This window comes from Strix aluco, chromosome 4 (assembly GCF_031877795.1).
Source record: "Strix aluco isolate bStrAlu1 chromosome 4, bStrAlu1.hap1, whole genome shotgun sequence".
Taxonomy (NCBI): domain Eukaryota; kingdom Metazoa; phylum Chordata; class Aves; order Strigiformes; family Strigidae; genus Strix; species Strix aluco.
Genome location: NC_133934.1, coordinates 120,598,620 through 120,616,625, shown reverse-complemented (window position 1 = coordinate 120,616,625; position 18,006 = coordinate 120,598,620). Strand labels below are relative to the sequence as shown.

The 18,006-nt window shown below is 39.3% G+C and overlaps 1 protein-coding gene across 3 annotated transcripts; it reads left to right on the top strand.

The window, feature by feature from the left end:
- The first annotated feature begins 118 nt into the window (after positions 1-118).
- On the top strand, positions 119-15,760 carry XRCC3 (X-ray repair cross complementing 3). Of its 3 annotated transcripts, XM_074825234.1 has the most exons (9): positions 119-163; positions 784-873; positions 1,544-1,612; positions 1,978-2,115; positions 2,981-3,193; positions 9,521-9,675; positions 12,008-12,220; positions 14,392-14,438; positions 15,538-15,760. In XM_074825234.1, the coding sequence occupies exons 2-9, from the start codon at positions 861-863 to the stop codon at positions 15,758-15,760; spliced, it is 1,071 nt and encodes a 356-aa protein (XP_074681335.1). In that variant the 5' UTR covers positions 119-163; positions 784-860. The 3 variants fall into 3 exon arrangements, with proteins under 3 accessions (XP_074681335.1, XP_074681334.1, XP_074681336.1); XM_074825233.1 differs by having other exon boundaries at positions 132-873; XM_074825235.1 differs by having other exon boundaries at positions 132-873; positions 1,530-1,612.
- The last annotated feature ends 2,246 nt before the right edge of the window (positions 15,761-18,006 follow it).

The window sequence follows — 18,006 nt, the reverse complement described above, 5'->3', positions numbered from 1 at the left end:
AACACCGGCTCCAGACTTCCCAGCCAGTCACGTATCGCTTGAGGTTTAATGCTGGTATGTCGGTCCTTCCCCACCCCTTTAGGCGATCGAAGCGCATGCGCAATAGCAATTGCCAGCCCCTCAACCCGGAAATGAAGAGCCTGCGCCCCTCAATCACGCCCCTGTAAGCCGCGTTCGGGGAAGCCTGACAGCCGCTCGGCCTTTGAGGAGCGGCTCTGCTGAGCGTCCGTGGTTCTGGGGGTAGCGCCTGAGCTGAGGCGCTCGTGCTACCACCGGCCGGAGCGAACGCTCCGCTCCCCCAGCGGACACCGCGGAAGCGATTGTTACCGGAGCGAAAAGCGTCCCGCCCGCGCGTTGGGCAGCGCCCTGCCATTGGCTGTCCTGCCGGAGCGCTGGCTTGGAGGAGATTTGATTGGCCTGGGACTAGGCCCGTCGCAGGCAAACTGCTCGCCGATTGGCTACGGCCTCTTGCGGCGGCTCTGGCGGGGGTTTCGTAACGGGGCTGCGGACGGTGTGGCGGCTCCGCGCCCGGGGCCCCCTTCCCGGGGCGGGGAGTGTCGCTGAGGCGGTGTCCTTCCGCCGCCAGCCGCCCTCCGGGCCGCGCCGGAGGCCGCCGTGAGGGCGCCGGCTGGGGCGAGGCGGCTCGCGAAGCTTGTTGCCGCTCGCCTTCCTCTGTGCCCGGGCGGGCTGTGGTAGGCCCGGGCGGCCTCTGTCGCTGCCCTGTCCGTGGGACGCGCCCGGCTTTCCAGTAACCTGCTCCTGGTGACTTCCCTCTCTTCCCAGGGCCTCGGGCCGTGGCTGCGGTGGAGTGGAGAGTGCAGAATGGTTCGGAGTCCTCCTAGTCAAAGACCGTCGTAATCATGATTAATTTCTGTAAGTTTCGACTTCTAACTCTTGTCAAAATGTTGCCTTAAATAGGTGTCGCTTAAAAATGACTGTTTCTTCTGCATTTGTTCTGTTATCAGAATACATCGCAGCCTCTGCTCTCCCATGTTAGAAAAGGGATTGTTCATCAAGTTATGTATTCATATATAACTCTTCTGTGTCTGCTGCAATCCTTCAGATGATCTGAATAGTAACAAACCCCACAGCACTCATCTGGGCAGCTGGAGTGCTAAGCTATTGTGTTTTAGATCAAAGTATTAAAAAGTGTTTAATATTGTTATAAGAAACAAACTGATTTTAATGTTTTAATACTGAACTTGCTTTTAGCTAATCAAAATATATTTGACTATCCAATGTATAAATAATCGTGAATCATTCCAAATTGCACGTGCAATGTATTTGATAGGTTCAATCCAGAGCAAAACCACTGCACTGTTATTAGTTGAACCCTATTAAAACATATCTCTAAACAGCCATCTGAGAAGTCTTCTGCCAATGTGCTGAATCATTGTTATTTTTCTAAGAAGATAACTGAAAAATATGTTGTTAAAAAATAAAAAAGAATATTCCCACAAACTTTTCATGTTGAACAATGCTTATTTTATTGTTGCATGTATATCTGATAAAAGCTGCTTTAATAACAGATAATTCACCCCAGTGCTCTATCAGGAAATGGACTGGGACCAGTTTGACTTGAACCCTAAAGTAGTTGCTGCTCTTAAGAAAGGTAACTTAATTTACCAATGTCTCACTGATAGATCTGTCACCATAGTGTCTTCCTTTACATAACTGTGTTTGTGGGTGTAAGCATATAGATGTACAGTAACACTTTAGAACTGTAATTAAGTATTTCATAAGCAAGTTTTTTGAGTAATCAGAAGTGATGGCTTTTCCCCATGCTCCGGTAATAATTTTCCAAATGATTTTATAGCAAGTGTCGATACATTGAAAGTAAATGTTGCCTGCCTGGCTTACAAGAATGCAACATAGATAAACTTCATGTAAATGATTAGTAGAAAGTGGGAAAACTTTCTTTTGTGCATAAGACTGTAATCCAGCCAAAAATATTTATAAAGATTCTTCTAATTTCAGCTGACATAAAATCAGTAAAAGAGATTTTAAATCTTTCTGGAGCAGACTTGCAAAGATTGATGAAACTATCCAGTGCAGATATACAGTGCTTACTGAAAACAGTCTCTCACACGCTGAGGAGAAATAGTATGATTACAGGTAATACAGTCAATACCAAAAAAGTGTTCTATTTAAATCTTAAAATATTGTCACTGGGAGAAAATAAGGTTTTGGCTCCTTATTGACAGAGTAATGTGATTGTGAAAATGAAAAGGCAAGTGGTTTTGTTATGCTATAGTGAATTATTTAACTATCCTAAGGACAGCTCCTCTGAGACCTTGAAGGTAGATGGAAGACAATGGCTGTCATTCTTCGGGACATGCCAGCCTGAAACAGGACAAATGATTCTCCAGTCTCGAAAACTTGATTAGAGGAAAAAAAGATTCCCTCTCTCTTTTGGACTAAGACTAGTTAAAAAACTTACATGATATATTATAGACTATATAAACTGATTTGTTATAAACACCTCATTCCAAACCAAGCAGAACCTAATAGCTCCTCCTGTACAAATGCTTCATGGCTGCTGTGTACTTAGAATTTATTTTCTTGTGATTTGCCTATAGCTTCAGGTCTTGGCAGGATGCCTGGTACACTGTTTCATAGTCTGCTACAGCTTCCTATTTCCATAATTGCTGTGCTTGAACCTTGCTGGCAATATTTTCTCAGAGTGTAGCTTTCCACAGAAATTCCTTAGAGGCAGAGAAAGGAAAACAAGTTTGAGAAAAGGAAAAGGCTCAGTGTAAACTATCAATTTTTGAACAGGCATTCAATTAGTAGACCCTGTGGAGGTGGGGAAGACTAGGCTGAATTAGAAAAATTTCCCATCAGTAAAGAAAGCATCCCTTGCAGATATAAACCTAGTATACAGCCTCTGTTTTGTATCATTCTGTGTTAGAAAGATACTAAAAAAACCTCCTTCTTTTTTTTTTTCTTTTTAATCATTAAAAAATCCAAAACTCTGCAGCGCTTCAGCTCTACCAAGATAAAGACCATCTCACCTCCCAACACCAGAAGCTAAGCCTAGGATGTTCAGTACTAGATACCTTGTTAAAAGGTGGCATTCCTTTAGTGGGAATCACAGAACTTGCTGGGGAAAGTTCTGCTGGGAAGACTCAGATAAGTTTACAGCTGTGCCTTTGTGTGCAGTATCCTTACAGATATGGTGGATTAGAGTCTGGTAAGTACTGAAATGTAAATACTGATTAATTTGCTGTTTGGAGGAATATACTGTCTTTAAGAACCTCATCAGTGCATTGAAGTAGGTGCACATATTCCGTGCATGTCTTACCCTTCTGCAATAGCATTAGTAGTCAGCTAGTTAGTAAAGCATCTTGATAGAGAAAACAGCATGCTGTGCACATGTCCTGCATCACAACATAATTTAATACAAAATGACTATTGGCTGTTGTTTACCTGCCGGCCACTGTGGGTTAAACTAGACACATGCAAACAATATATGAAAAGCCTTGCTGTCATAAGTACTTGTTGACTCCTCAGGTAACAGCCACAGCAAAACAGCTTGTCAGATAATTTTCCACAGACATCTTGGATATATGGTATATATTCCTCAGTTGGAGGTTTCAAATGTCAAAGAACATGTAGTTTGGTAACAATAATTAAAGTGATTTACAGAGTAAAATTGATGGAAATCTAATTGAAGAAAGCTAGCATTGTTTCATACCTGTGATTTACCTCGTTTTGCTGAAGTAGGTTTATTCTTTGATTAGAGTGTGGTTTTTTTAACCATCTATCACATTAATCTAACTCCTAATATTTTTTTCTTTAAGTATCATATACTGTCTTGGAAAGGGAGTAAACTTGGGTCACTCCTGAGAATTGAGTCCTGGCAGCCTGCCTTAGGTGTGTTTTGGCTGTGATCTTGCTCTTCCTTCCATGCAGCACTGGGTTTAATTTGGCAGTTCAGTGGTTTGTTGTGGGGAAACTTAATTATTTTTTGTACTATATCTGCCCATGTGGAAAAATCATGGAATGTTCAGATGAAGATCTTGCTTAAAGGCCAGTAATGAGCTCGTGGCTTACGTAACTTTGCTTTAAGTTACGTCATTAATAGAGCAGAAGCAAATATATTTTGTTCGATTCCTTCATGTGTTGCTGCTAACTGCTGCAAATAGTTTGAATGCAAATACACTTTTATTCATGTCCCAGCATTCCTCCCTATTTACGTTGAAAGAAGGGAACAAACCAGAATGGAGTACAGAAGGAGGTGCCCAACATCCTAATGGCACTCTTGTCTCTTGTACCAGACTACAGTCTTCCTTGTAGGGCTACAAAATGGCAAGTCTTTGCATTATTTGTGTTTGAAGATGGTTCTTCTTGTTCCTTATGCACTTACCACTTGGTGCCATTACGATTGCTTTGTCGTGTCTGTGTCCCCCATCTGCTCCCTCCTAAGTGTTTCACAGAAGATAAGATAGAATGGCCATCATATTGGTGTTCCTGTGAGAGAACCAGAGTGTTTCGGAAGGGCTGAGAGGGCAGAACTTTTGAGGATCTTGAAGGTATAGAAGGTGGAAATACCCTGCTTGCAAGAGTTGGAGAGCTAAGGGAGCGGTGGAATCCTAATGCTCGCTGGTTTTAGCTCTGTGTGGTATCTTGCCATATGTTAGACTGCTTACAGTCATAGCAGCAGATACTGTTTGCATAGCACTTGGAAAATGAAATGATTTCTCTGCAGTCTATAAATAAGGCTTCTGTTGAGTCTCTTATGAGAAATACAGGAATGAAAAGCTTATGTTAAGTATGAGGAGTTTTATTCTTTAGGAAACTTGAGAACAACAGTGCTTAGTAACTGTCACAGAAGTCTAGCACTGCCAACAGGAGATTAATCTCCATGCTAAAACTTTGCTAATGATTTAAAATTATGGTGGGTTGGGGTTTCTTTTAGTGCTAGAAACTTTGCTTCTTTTAGGTGGTGATGTTGAAATACATTTATTTAGACAGTATTTTTTATTTTTGACTTGGTGCTAATCTTGTTTACAATTCTCAATGCTAGGAGGTTGGCAGCAAAGAAAGAAAATAGGACATCCTTTGCCTCCAGGTTATCGTTATGCCATTCTAAGAATGTCAGTTATGGTCAATCACATGTTGGCTGAATTTATTTTAGATGCCCATATTAATAATACATGAATATAATGTGACATTCTTTCTCATATTAGAATTCTGAATTAGAAAAAATTGCTACTGATTCCTGGTAACAAGCTGGTTTGGTGCATGACAGATTATGTTCACAGGACTCAAACTTTGAGGGTGGGGTTTTTTAATGGTTTTTTATTTTTGGTTGGTTTTGGGGTGGTTTTTGATCAACAACCAGCATAGGACTTTAATCAGCCTAAGTAACAGTAAAGCATTGAGATCTGATGAAATGGCTGATTTCTGTTTGGTTTTTTGTGGATCTGTGAGGAAAGATGCTTATCTGACCACTGAGGACAACTGACTTCTTAAGAGTGTCTCTCAGCTTCCTTCTCAAAACTGATAATACCCTGCCTCTTGACTTGTTTTCAGTGTTGACAGCTTCCTAATAAACTATAAATAGCATGATGCCATAGGCTTTTCTGTTTGTGTTGTACTAGTCTCCTCTCTTTATTTAGGTTATGAATATTTACGTATCTTTAAAGATAAGTGAATTGTAAGTACTTCTGCCTCATAATTAGGCATCAGTCTTTAATAGTGAGTTTAATTATTTGTCAATCTCTTCTAGGCCCTGTAACTTTGCTGTGAAGCACTTCCTGTATTTTTAATGTACTGGTGTGTGTTCTCCTGAAACAAATGTTCCGTTGCGGTTCAGACTGGAGGTCCTAAACAAAAGCTGAAGAGGCTTGATGATGGTCCAGTAGGAGAGAGTGCTGTTGTCATTCTACTGTGAAACTCGAATTTTAAACCAAGACAAAGCTCATCTGATATATTTTACGTGGCTTAACTCTCTTAAAGTTCAAGATGAGAATTACATAATTGTTTTGTGAAATGAGCAGCACGTAAAGAAAAAAAAAAAGTTGTCCCACAGTATATTTTGGAGACATCACAAATGGACCAATTACGTACTCAGACTACAGTATCTGCTGTAGTGGATTTAACTGGTGTCAAGGAAGTGTTACAGTGGAGTAGAAGATTGGCAGGTGACTGCTGGTATTTACAAAACTAAACTGAGGCAGGAAATAGTCTGTGAAGTAGAACTGTTCTTAAGAAGGAATTAATCTTCTTGATCTTTTCTTTACAAGTGTTTCACTAAAAAAAAACCCTGAATAAATGTGTTCACTCGAACTTTAAAATTGTCACGATTTTACAAAGAGGATAGTGTGTATCTATTGATCAGGAATTTTAAATCTAAGTTGCTGGACCAGTGGAGCAGAGAGGACCAGATTTTTGATTCTCCAGCTGTTCTTTTTTGCCTACAGGTATTACACCTGTAGGATTACCTTGTTTGCCTCAATTTACTTGTTCATCAGGTATAAATGTGAAACTGGACCACAACTGTATATATGTTTGTAATACAGTAAGATTGCTTGATCATGTTATACTCTTCTGCTTTTGCCTTGTGTTATCACTGTTCTTATTACTGTGCTGAAATTATCTGCAAGGAAAATCTTTAGGAGAATTTTACGTTTCTTTTTCTCCAGATAAACTAATTTTGGAAAAAAATGTATTTTTTTCAGCAAGTTTCTCAGGTTTTCTGTTTGGAAATGTCTTGAATATTGCAATAACTGGATCTAGATACAACTATCTAATCAATGGAGCACCAATCTATCTAGAAATACAAATCTGCATTTGAAAAAACAACCACCATGAAGTCTCAAGTAACGGACATTCCATCCTTTTTAAGTAAACCCAGGAGAGGACAAGGGACATACTGCTTAAGGCAGGTCTGATTTTTCAGGAAGTAGATGATTTCTCTGTAAGCCAGTATTCATGGTAAAGAAATCCCTGTCTTTCAGAATTAGGCAATGTTGTGCAAAAGGCAATCAGCTGTGAATAAGAATGGTAGTTGAGAAATCCAGAATGTTTTACTTCAGCAACTGTTAAGTTACTGTGCTACCACAAGTTAGCATAGCTTTTGTTAGTATGAAATTGAGAAACCACATGGGCTTAAGGAAGCTGCATATCACGGTTGGGTTTTCTTTATTTCTTGTTTGTTTACTTGGTTTTGAATTTGCACCATAATGATTTTTCAGTTTTGTGGTGTAAGTGTTGCAAGACATAATTGGCTTATCTGAATGAGTATTGGTGCTAGATATAAATAATGTCAAATTTGTGGTTAGACATTTTTTTGATTTACCAGCTTTTTTAGAAATTGTGAGACTGAAAATCTGATTAGGAATGCATGAACTGCCCATAGTAAAGATGCTCACCTGCCTATTTGATACTCAGCTGTCACTGTCAAATTGGAAAGTGGTATGAAAATTAGCCCAATTAGGAGAAATTAACCTAGGGAAATAGTCAAGAAAGTTATGGTTTGCCTAATTAACTGTTTAATAATTAGTTATTTAAAAAGCCTTGAGCAGTTAAGTGATATAACTAATAGTTTACTGTGCTTTCCTCACTTGAGCTTCATATAAGTTCAGATAGTATTCAAAAAGCTGCTGTCACTGTAAATTTAATGGATTCAAGTGACTGTGGATTTATTTTCTCTTTTTTTATTCTCATTCATTGCTGATGGAAATTTGCATATGTGCTCATCTGTGTCTACAGGTATTGTGTATGACATCAGTTGTTGTAATACAGCATTTATGCCCACAGTTTAAAATTCAGAATTTCAGCCACTCTAATGCTAGAGAGGTGTGAAAAGCACAGAAAATATTCATGGTTCCACTTTAGTTTTTTATATGTTTAGGAATCATGATCAGATCATTACTGCTCTGATCATTAATGCTTTATTGTAGTCCTTATTCACTGTCAGATGTTGTAAACTGCTAATAACCCTCAGTTCCCTCTGACATTAAGTATATACATAACGAAACTGGGAAATTAAGAATAGACACTGAATATTCTAGTGATAAATGCTATTGGCTGCCAGGGCCAAGGAAAGTAAAAAGGAGCTGAAGTATAATTTGAACCTGTTATTAGGTAGAATGGAAATAGAAATTGTGGAGACATTTCGGTACCTCCTATGGAAGGTGTGGATGATGATGAAGTATTTTTCCATGTGTTAATAATTGAGGAAAGTCTTTAATTCTCACCTGTCAAGGCAGTTTTTTTAATTAGTGGCCATTGGTAATTTTTTTAGCTTTATCTGATAGCTTTCTGAGTATTTAAAAATAAGACTGGGTATTGGAAAAGTAATTGTTTTAATGTTTTACATGTGAAGTAGGGTGATTTATGTAAGAATTTATAGTGCGGTTGGGGAGAGTTAAGGTGAAGATAGAAGTTTACTCCTAAAGAAAATTGGGCTTAGGCTCATCTTTGTTCTGTATAGAAGATTCTTAGAATTCAATACCCTGTGTTATACAGGTGTCCCTCAGCAAAATATTTTTATTGGTAAAGTAACCATTAATTTTCACTTCTGTTTCTGCTGTTGGGTACAGTTTCATATTTTTTTCAGTGGACTATATAGAGGAAGTTGCATCTGGAAATGGGACTTTCTGCTCCCTGGAGAGCCAGCGTAGGGATGGACCATTGGGGTAGACATGTTCAGGATTTCTCATATTGCCAAGCACATCACCTGCCAAGCTGTGTTAGCAGCTTCAATCACTTTAGTGAGTGGATGTAATCCTTAGGTGTAGCCTTATAAGTATTAGCTGATAATTCTGGCTAGTTCTGTGGTAACAGTAACAATTTTTAATAGAGAAAATTTTGCACATATTACTGTTTTCTTTCCCCAACATCTTTGATGTCTATGGTTAATTTTCTCTTCTATAAAGCATACTTATTAACCAGAAACCATGGTAAAAATAGATATCACTCACAGAAATGTGATTGAAGTATAATGGTTTTTATCTAATTTGCCATTCTCACAAAGAGTTAATTGGACTGAGGTTGGACGAGTGATCCTCTTTAAACTGGCTTACAAATTGTGGCAATAAGTACCCCTCCATATGTAAATTTAAAAACAAGAAACTTGAGAACAGTGAAGTGAAATTAATCAAAATACTAGTACTGGTTTTGGCTGGGATAGTTGTCTTCATAGTATAGTGCTGTGTTTTGGATTTCTGACCCAAACAGGCAAACTATGCACTGTTACTCTATTTATGATACTTGTAATCACCCAGGTTAGGTGGTCAGGTGTTCCACAGCTGTGCAAAATGAGTGTCACCTAGTGGAGAGTACAAAAATCCAACTGTGTCAGCAAACACCCAAAAAAGGAGCTGGCAACTACAGGAAAGTCATAGGAGTATTTTTTGTTGATTCAGTATGGCTGCAAAAAAAGTAACATGAATTTCCAGGTACATGTGTCTAGCATTTGAGTGTGGAATGTATTATTTTATTTTTGTGCTGTTAAGAAAAGTGTGTAAGAGCCCTGCTGTGATAACAGAGGTGGTTTCTTTGACTATAGGAGCTGTCTACATTTGTACAGAAGATGTATTCCCAAGTAAACGTTTGCAACAACTCATAGATCAACAACATAAGCTGCGTGCAGATGTTCCAGCTGACATCATACAGAAGATCAAATTTGGAAACAGCATTTTTGTTGAGCATGCAGCAGATCTAGTAAGTAGTAGCACAAATTAAGAATGCATAATTTTTACACTATAATCCAGTAACCACAGGGGGTTTTTTGATATAGGAGACCTTTCAAAAGGCTAAGAGTGAACTAAGATCTGTAATGAATACTACTTAATCTCTGCAATTTGCTGTTAGAGAACTGTATATACTGTGTTTTATTATGAAAGATATTAAAATATTAATATTTTTGAATTAATCATGTAGTGGACATTGGTAAGTCATTATGTTTATTAAAATGCAATAAAATGACTGCTTCTAGTTTTACTGCAGCTCCTAGGGTGATCTTCATTGAGTTTGGAGAGAGGATATAAATATATATTCAAAAGGTAGTGTGTATCCTGACTAACTTGTAGTATAACAGCAGAGTTATTAAACTGCAGATTAAGCAGGTGGGAGGACAGGGTACAAAAAATGAAGCCTGGAACAGGTAATGGCACAGCATAACCACAGCAGCGCAGCTCTCTTGCCCCTCTGCCTGTAAGACATCATTGTGGAACTGGAGGGGAAAAGATACAAACCTCAGTGCTGTATTCTTGCCTTGGAAACCCACATTTTTGTGTTTTTTCTTAAGTAGCCATGAATATGTTCTTTATTGATAGAATATCGTATGTTCTGTTTTCTCTAAGGCTTGAAAGTAGCACTTGTTAAATCATTCCAGTTGTTGGGGTTTTTAATTGTAGTTTGCAAGTAAAGAAGATTGTGTACCATTAGTATGCTTGCCACTTATGCACTGTGTGGTCCAGGCAGCAGCTAAACTGCCTCTTCCATGTCCCTTTCACTGGAAATATTAATTAAAGTTCTAATTGTGGTTTCTGGAAGCTACAGAGTATGTTATTGTAAAAAGGAGAGAATCACCGTATAGTGGTATGTACATCTCTCTAAAATACCCTTAAAAATGCACTCACTGGTAAGTCCAGCTGCTGCACAATAGATTATCACAATTCATATATTGCTATGTATAGATTCAGTCTGTGGGTGTGTCCATATACACAGACTGCATTGCTATATAGAGACAGGCAGATTATAGCAACTGAAGTAGAAACTCTAATCACAATTACATTCTCTATTTTCTTTCACATCAAAATTTTTTTTTCACTTGCTTCATTTGGAAGAATCCAGTTGTTTGTGTATTCACTTGAAAAGAGTGAGTCTTGTACCAACAGAAGGACTGCATACAAACATGGAAGTGTTTCGAGTGCAATGTAGTTTCCTGTAGATACACCAGTAAGTGGAAAAAAAAAAATTCTATTTTCCAGAATGGAAAGCAGGCATATATTTTTCAGAGTAATTTTTTCCCCCTCAGTTTAAAAAAAACCCCAAAAGCAAAAAAACAAACCCAATCCAAACAAACAAATTACAATATCAAAGGCTTTATTTTGTGAAAAGCAGCTCATTTAGCAGAATAGATCTTACTTTTTTTTTTTTTGTACATTACAACTTAGTTTTAAAAGTTGTGCCATGTTGGAGGATATTATATGTAATTCTGGACGCATGTAAGCTCTTAGCTGTGAACTTCTATTTAGATGTAGAGTGGCACCAATTAGAAGAACTGTGACTCTCGCATTATCGCTTTTTTTTGCTAACATTGAAATTTATGATGGCCACAGTCTGAGATTATCACTGTGAGCTTGTTCTCCTTTCTACTCAGCTGCTGTAGACTACACTGTTAAAGACAATATAAAGGGCTACAACAATCTTTCATGTGACTAAAGTGATTATTCTTATGTGATAGGAGTTGCACCCTACAAAATATTTGTTAGCTAAACTTCCTGCAATTGAAATGTTTGTTGACTTCAAAATACTGAATTAGTAAAACTTTTAATAGGGAGGGTATAAATTGCAGCTACTCATGTTTGTAAGACTCTTGATCAATATGAATTTGATGTAGGAATTATGTATTTTACTGTTAATGTGTCATTAGTGGCACAGCAGCACAGTCTCTAACTTCTGTTTTGTATATTTAATGCCAGTGTCGAGTCCTCAGTGTTTCATTGAGAACCACTCGTGCAGAATGGGAGCAGTTTAGGATTGTAGTATTGCATTCTTGAGACTTTGAAATGTCAGTAAATAACGGATTTAAGTCCAAGCTGCAGATAACTGGACATTGCAGTTTGGTCTCTTTATTTTTTTTTTTCTTAAGGTACAAGACATTTGTGAAAAATGGTTACTAGTGAGACTTAAAGATCCACAAACTCACTTCATGGTTAGGAACTCCATCAGCTTATATTTCAGCGATGATACCTGTAGTTACTGTCTTGATTTTACAGATAGAGCTATTTGAACTGGTTTAATGATGACTGTTTGTATTTTGTGGTAGGATACCTTTCACAACTGCATTACTAAAAGGATTTCCCTGCTGCTCACAAGAGGCATGGTGCGGTTGGTGGTCATAGACTCTATTGCTGCTTTGTTTCGATGCGAATTTGGAGTTTCAGATTCTGTTACAAAGGCTCGGTATTTGCAGACATTTGGAGCACAGCTTCACAGTTTAAGCACTAGATTCAGGACTCCAATAATGTGCATTAATCAGGTATGACATCAGAACTGCTTCTCATTTTATAAGGACCATTTATTAAATGGCTGGGGTGGGGAAAATCTGTGTATGCAGATTTCTTGGTGTATTTAACACTGTCAACTAAGTATTAATGACTGGTGGAAATTGAAGTTTCCTTAAACTGGTGTACTTTAAACTAGTGAATTTTAACTTTTCAAGGTTTAAGAATATCATTTAAGCTTTTATAGATTGTTAATGTTCTCAAAGGTTGTCCAGTAAAGCTAACGAAAATAGATATGTATAGCAACTGCATAAAGCATCAAACTAAAATAACAGAGTTCTTTCTTAACACTAGCTTCAAATGCCACCGCCAGCAGGTTTGCTCTGGGAACTCTGCACACATAGTTATATTCCACATATACAGGAGACAGAGAAACACCAGGGACTTTGCGTTTTTGTGAAGCTCAGCAGTTTTGTGTAACTGCTGAGATCACTAAAGCATTAGTATGCATTCAGGCTGGCTCGAGCTGAACCAAAAAGAAGGCCACAATGATGCTAGTAAAAAAGAATATTCTTTAGAGAAAACTAGACAAAACAACTTCTATCCTGTAGAAGCAGCCTGCCGCTGCTCTTAGCCTAATTGCAAATCAAAGGAGCATGTGAATGCTGGAGAGGAAGCATTCACACATGGAATGCGGCCTGAGAGAGGGGTGAGGAAACGTGCAGGTAGGCCACTGCTGGGAAACTTTCTTTCTGGAAGGCCCCTCCATCAAACGAGTAAGTACTCAGCCCTGAGGTTTCCTTCTCACAGCAGAAGAAAAGGGGTAGGAAGAAAAGTTGAACTTGAAGTCACAAACAAGAAGAATTCTGTATCAGGAAGAAAGAGATTCTAGAAACATCAAGTAACTGTTACGCGTTTGATTTGTTTCTGTTCTGGAGGGTTGAGTTCTGGAACTGCATAATGGACAGTGCATAAAATCTTACATTTACTACCACAACTGGAAGGGAGTGTATTGGAATTCATACACAGCAGTAGTTTGAACAGCTTGCACAGTGTTTTTATTTTCAGTAAGATTTGAATTTCAGCCTCAAGTTACTCCTGATTTTTTAACCAACTTTTTCTTGCATCACCTTTCACAGGATCAACTAGATTTTAAGGAAAACAGATTTCTGAATTTTGGTGTTAGTAGAGACAGTTTGTTCTCCTTGGGAAGCGTGGTTTGGATTTTGCTCTTTGTTAAGCAAAGGTTTGTGTGTTTCAGCACTTACACTATGAATCTAACCAATGGATTCAGGTTCCTTGGTTAGCTTCTGGGATACTCTGAGTATGGGCATTTGGAAAAGGCTGTCTGCCTTTTGCCTGGGGGCTTTGAGGACCCATCTAGCAGACAAAAGAAGGTCTGATTTAAGGGTAAAAGAGAAGTCTAGATGTATCCAATCTCTACCTTGGAATGGTTCAGCATGAGAGGGAAGAGAGTGATTTAAGAGAGCTTCTGCCTTCCCATGACAGGAGTTTTGGGTCGGTGCTGGCTCACAATAGATGAGGTCGCTGCCTGATGCTGAGTGACAACACTGACCATTTGCTAACAAAGGGTCCTGCAAGACTCTATTCTAATGGAAGGTGACTCAACTGTGAATATAACAGCATTGAAAAAGATTATGGCTGTAAAGGAATCTGTTCTGTACTTTATATTTAGAAAAGTACCTATAATTTAATTTGCTGTACGTTGTGAAGAACTTGTGTGGAAGAATCATGGCATTAAAAGACAACAGAGGGAGTCAAGAGGTGTGGATTTTTCTAGGCTGTAGTCAAAGACAAATGTTCAAAGGTAGTGAAATCACTTAGAGCAGGACACCTTTTGGAGATCTGGGCTTCAGTACCTCTTAGCTACAGATACAACATCCGAACAGTTCGGGGGGCAGGGGTTTGTTTGCCTTTTTTTTTTTTTTTTAACAAATTAAGCATCTAGTAGTAGTTAAATTCATATAAGCTGTAGCTAGGTAAAGACTTATAGCACTGTAAACTAAGATTATACTTCCGAACTCCCTTTTAGTGTGCCTTGAAAGAATAAGGGTTTTCTAACTTGGCTTAATATGTGATCCAATAACTTGGATTTTCTTGTCTTCATTCCCTTCCCTACCCTTCTGCTCGCTAAAAACAAACGTGTAACTACAGTTCAACTTCAAACATTGTTCTTCTGCTTTAGGTGACCGATGCAGTGAGTGAGTCAGAAGCAGCTCAGTGCAGTTGTAGGTAAGTCATCCGAAACAGAAATGTAACCACGTCCTACACAGCAGCATTTAACTACTGTATTTTTTAGAACTCCAGTATAAACTACCAGAGCCTATTAAGAGCAGTAGTACATTTACCCAGAAATGCTGCATTTGCTGGAGATTAGCAATAACTAATGTGCTGTAAAGTGGAAGAAACTCAGATACGCTCCTGTGGTAATCCCTAAGCAGCAAGTTGGGGGGAAAATTCCCTGGAGTTAATGGCTGGTGTACTTGCTTACACAAGAGCATTTTTGCATCTCTTCTTGTCTCTGATATAACTGAGTGCCTTTTCTGTCTGCTTAAAAAAATACAGCAACCAAACCTTATCGGTTGGTTTTGTTAGTTGCTTAAGGAAAAAAAAAAGGTATCTTTTGACACCAAGATATTAACAGGATTCAAACATACATATTTGTTGTTTCAATCCTAACTATAATCTTGAGTTACTAGATAAGCTATGTGCGTCATAAATGTGTTCTTGTGAGTACTTATGTCCTCCAGATGCAGAAACTGACACAGAACAAGGATAAGGTTTGATCTTTTTTTTTTTTTTCTCCCCCCCCCCCCCCCGGTTATATTGTAATTCTTTTACTGGAGAGAGATTGCACTTTTCCCAGGAAAAAAAAAATTGTTTTAAACTTTGAGTTGAAAGCAATACATATGCAGCATTATATCTACCCAACCTTTCTAAATATACATTCGAGTGGAATCCAGGGCCAACAGTTACACTTCAAATACTTGAAGTTCAACTGTTTTCCTATTGCTGTTTTCCTATCACAAGAGGGGACCTGACAAGACAGAGGCAGGTATTCACCATGGCTGTAGTTGTAAGAATGGCTGAATTATTCTGTGTAGAAGCACTGCTCCTCCAGTTGTTACCTTGCTACAGAGAGAACCTAGCATATAGTTTGTGCAAAGACCCTGTAATCTCTGTCTTCGAAGACCTACAGTTTAAATATAGCAAACAACAATAAATATAGGAACAGTAGATAGTTTCTTCCAGTGTAATTTTATTACAACAGAAGTGAAGATATTTCATATTAAATTCATACATGCAGAGATCTGTGATGCTTTCTTTGCAGTGTAGTGGGTAACAGAGTCTGTTCAGCACTTGGAATAACCTGGGCGAACCAACTGCTAATGAGACTGATGGTCAGCCGAGTACCACAACCTGCACCATCATCTGGAGCTGCGTCACACCCCACTGGAAGTGTGAGGACTTTAAGAGTAGTTTTTGCTCCTCATCTCCCTCCATCCTCTTGCTGCTATACAGTAAAATTGGAAGGTGTGAAAGGCATAAAATAAATCCTTTGCACAATAAAACATCCTGCTCCGAAAATATCAAAACTGCTTCAGGAAGAATTAGTAGTAAAATGAAATTCTCCCTAGATGAGAGAAGTGGATGCTGAAATACATAAGCAGTGATATGACTGTATCAAGCCATGTCTATATTGTGAAAGAACTTTTTATACCTGGATGTATGTTCACCAGCTTTTCCTCGTGAGATAAGAATTCCAAAGGAGAGTAAAGCTGTGGGCGGGTGGAGGCTGTACATGAAGTGTGATGTGTCTGATTGTGTTTGAATAGCACACTCACCTAGGAACAGTGTGTACTGCAGCTGTGTACCTTCTCTGTTTCCAGACCCAAAGGGACTCAAATTCAACAAGTTACTATTGCCTGCTGGTGTTCCTGGGCCTCATGATGCCACTATTCCACCTGTAGGCCCTCAGAAATAACAAAAAGCAGCTTTGTCCCAGAGCAGCCATCCTATGTTAAAACCACTTGTTATTAATATTAGGATGTTAAAAAAATACCAGAAAGATACTCAATTTTAGCATCTTACTGTAAGAATTAAAATTGTACCCATTTTGTACTGTATGGGCTTATCTACCTTCATAGACCTTCTACAGATTTTTTTGGAAATGGTTCTTTTCCTGCTTTCCAGTTCCCTCAGAAAAAGCCTCTGTGCCCTCTTCCATTTAAAAAGTAGCATCACCCACCATCCCCTTGCTCTGTTGCCCCTGTTGAAGCTGTGTAGCCAGGTGGTTTCAGAGCAAGGGCTCTTGTGTTCTTCCTGCTACTCTGCACAGCTCTGTGTTTTGTTGGCTTTGGATAGATTCTTCATCAGCTTCTGGATCCCTGCCTGGAGTATCTTCTGTCCTTACCACTGGGCTCTTTGCTAAATTGTGCTTCTGAAGGACGCTTCTAGTTGTTCTCAGCCATCCATGGAGCTGCCCATCATGTTACTCTGCTCAGGGTTTTTTTTTGTTCTTAGAGCTTTACATGTTTTTCTCTCCATCTGTAACACATCTTTCCTGTTGGCCTCAGACTCCTTCACTTGTGCTTTTTCTAGTCATTGCTGAATTCAGTGTGGGAGAACACTGGATGAAGTTACTCGTGCACATTTTCCAAAGGCCTTACACCTTATTTGGCCTGTGGTATGTGGGTGCCTGCTCACAGCTGTGTATAATGCACAGACTTGTTAAGCTTTCAGACTTCCCCCTCCTCCCTGCTTCCCCAGGTTGCCCAGACAAGAAGACTACCCTGTCCTGGGTTTTTCTGTGTGGTTACATTGCTCGGTTTGGCAAATGGGAACCTTTTGTTCTCCATAGGCTAAAACAATAAACTCTCAGCCACAAATACAAGTTCAGAGGAATGACTGTCCAGTGACTTGGTAAAAGGCAAGTCCAGGTGGATTCCTTTGTGTTCTTGAGGCACGCTGTGTTAGTGCTGCCACCTCTGCCTTTCCCCAGTAACTCTCTGTGAGGACAGAGCAGCCATCTGTTCGTGCGGAAGTGTGCAGCCGGGCAGCAGAAAGGAAGTTTTGTCTGGCTGTACAGGGCCTCAACTGGAACACTCTGGCAGGCGGCTTCTCAGAGGACAACCCGGTATGACGCAAGGAAGAGACCCAGGAAGACAGGGACTGTGTGACTGCCCGAGGGAAGTTCTGGAGGAGAACAGGCACAGTCACACCTTGAAGCTGATCAAAGGGATTTCTAAGCAAACAGAAAGAAGGACAAGTGGCTTTCAGTGCCTCTGAGCACCCTGCAGTGGTTGAAGGGGACCTTGTGCAAATAGCCTAGCAAAATGTCTTTAAATCTCTTTTCTAAAATGTCTTAATTCGCTGTACTTGAAAGTGACCAAGCTGGTTTTCTGTAATAAAATCCAACCATGATGCTTAGAAGTCTTTGTGTACTCAATCTAAGGAAAAAGTGAGAGGGCTATAGCTCAGAGATGTGGCTACCTCAGTCTTCACATCCTTATGTTCCACACCACCTTCACACAATTTTAATGAAGATAAACTCATGCAGCATATGTAACGCTCCAATTATTCTCTTCCATTCCTATTTATCTGGGACAGGGACTTTAGCCAATATATTGCTCATCCTATTGTACTAATTTGATTTAAAAAAAAGCCACAGATGGCTGTAACTGATTAATGGGAGTTAGTCAACCCTTACCCAGCATTCATTTACAAAAGAGCCTCGTCAAAGCCCAGGCTCCAAGCCCAGGAGCTTGCCTCACTGTCAACCATTTCAGAACAGTTTGAT

Coding starts and splice junctions, on each gene's coding strand:
- XRCC3 (XM_074825234.1), top strand. Junction 1,613..1,977: donor AGTTGCTGCTCTTAAGAAAG/GTAACTTAATTT, acceptor TTCTAATTTCAG/CTGACATAAAATCAGTAAAA. Junction 2,116..2,980: donor GAGAAATAGTATGATTACAG/GTAATACAGTCA, acceptor AAAACTCTGCAG/CGCTTCAGCTCTACCAAGAT.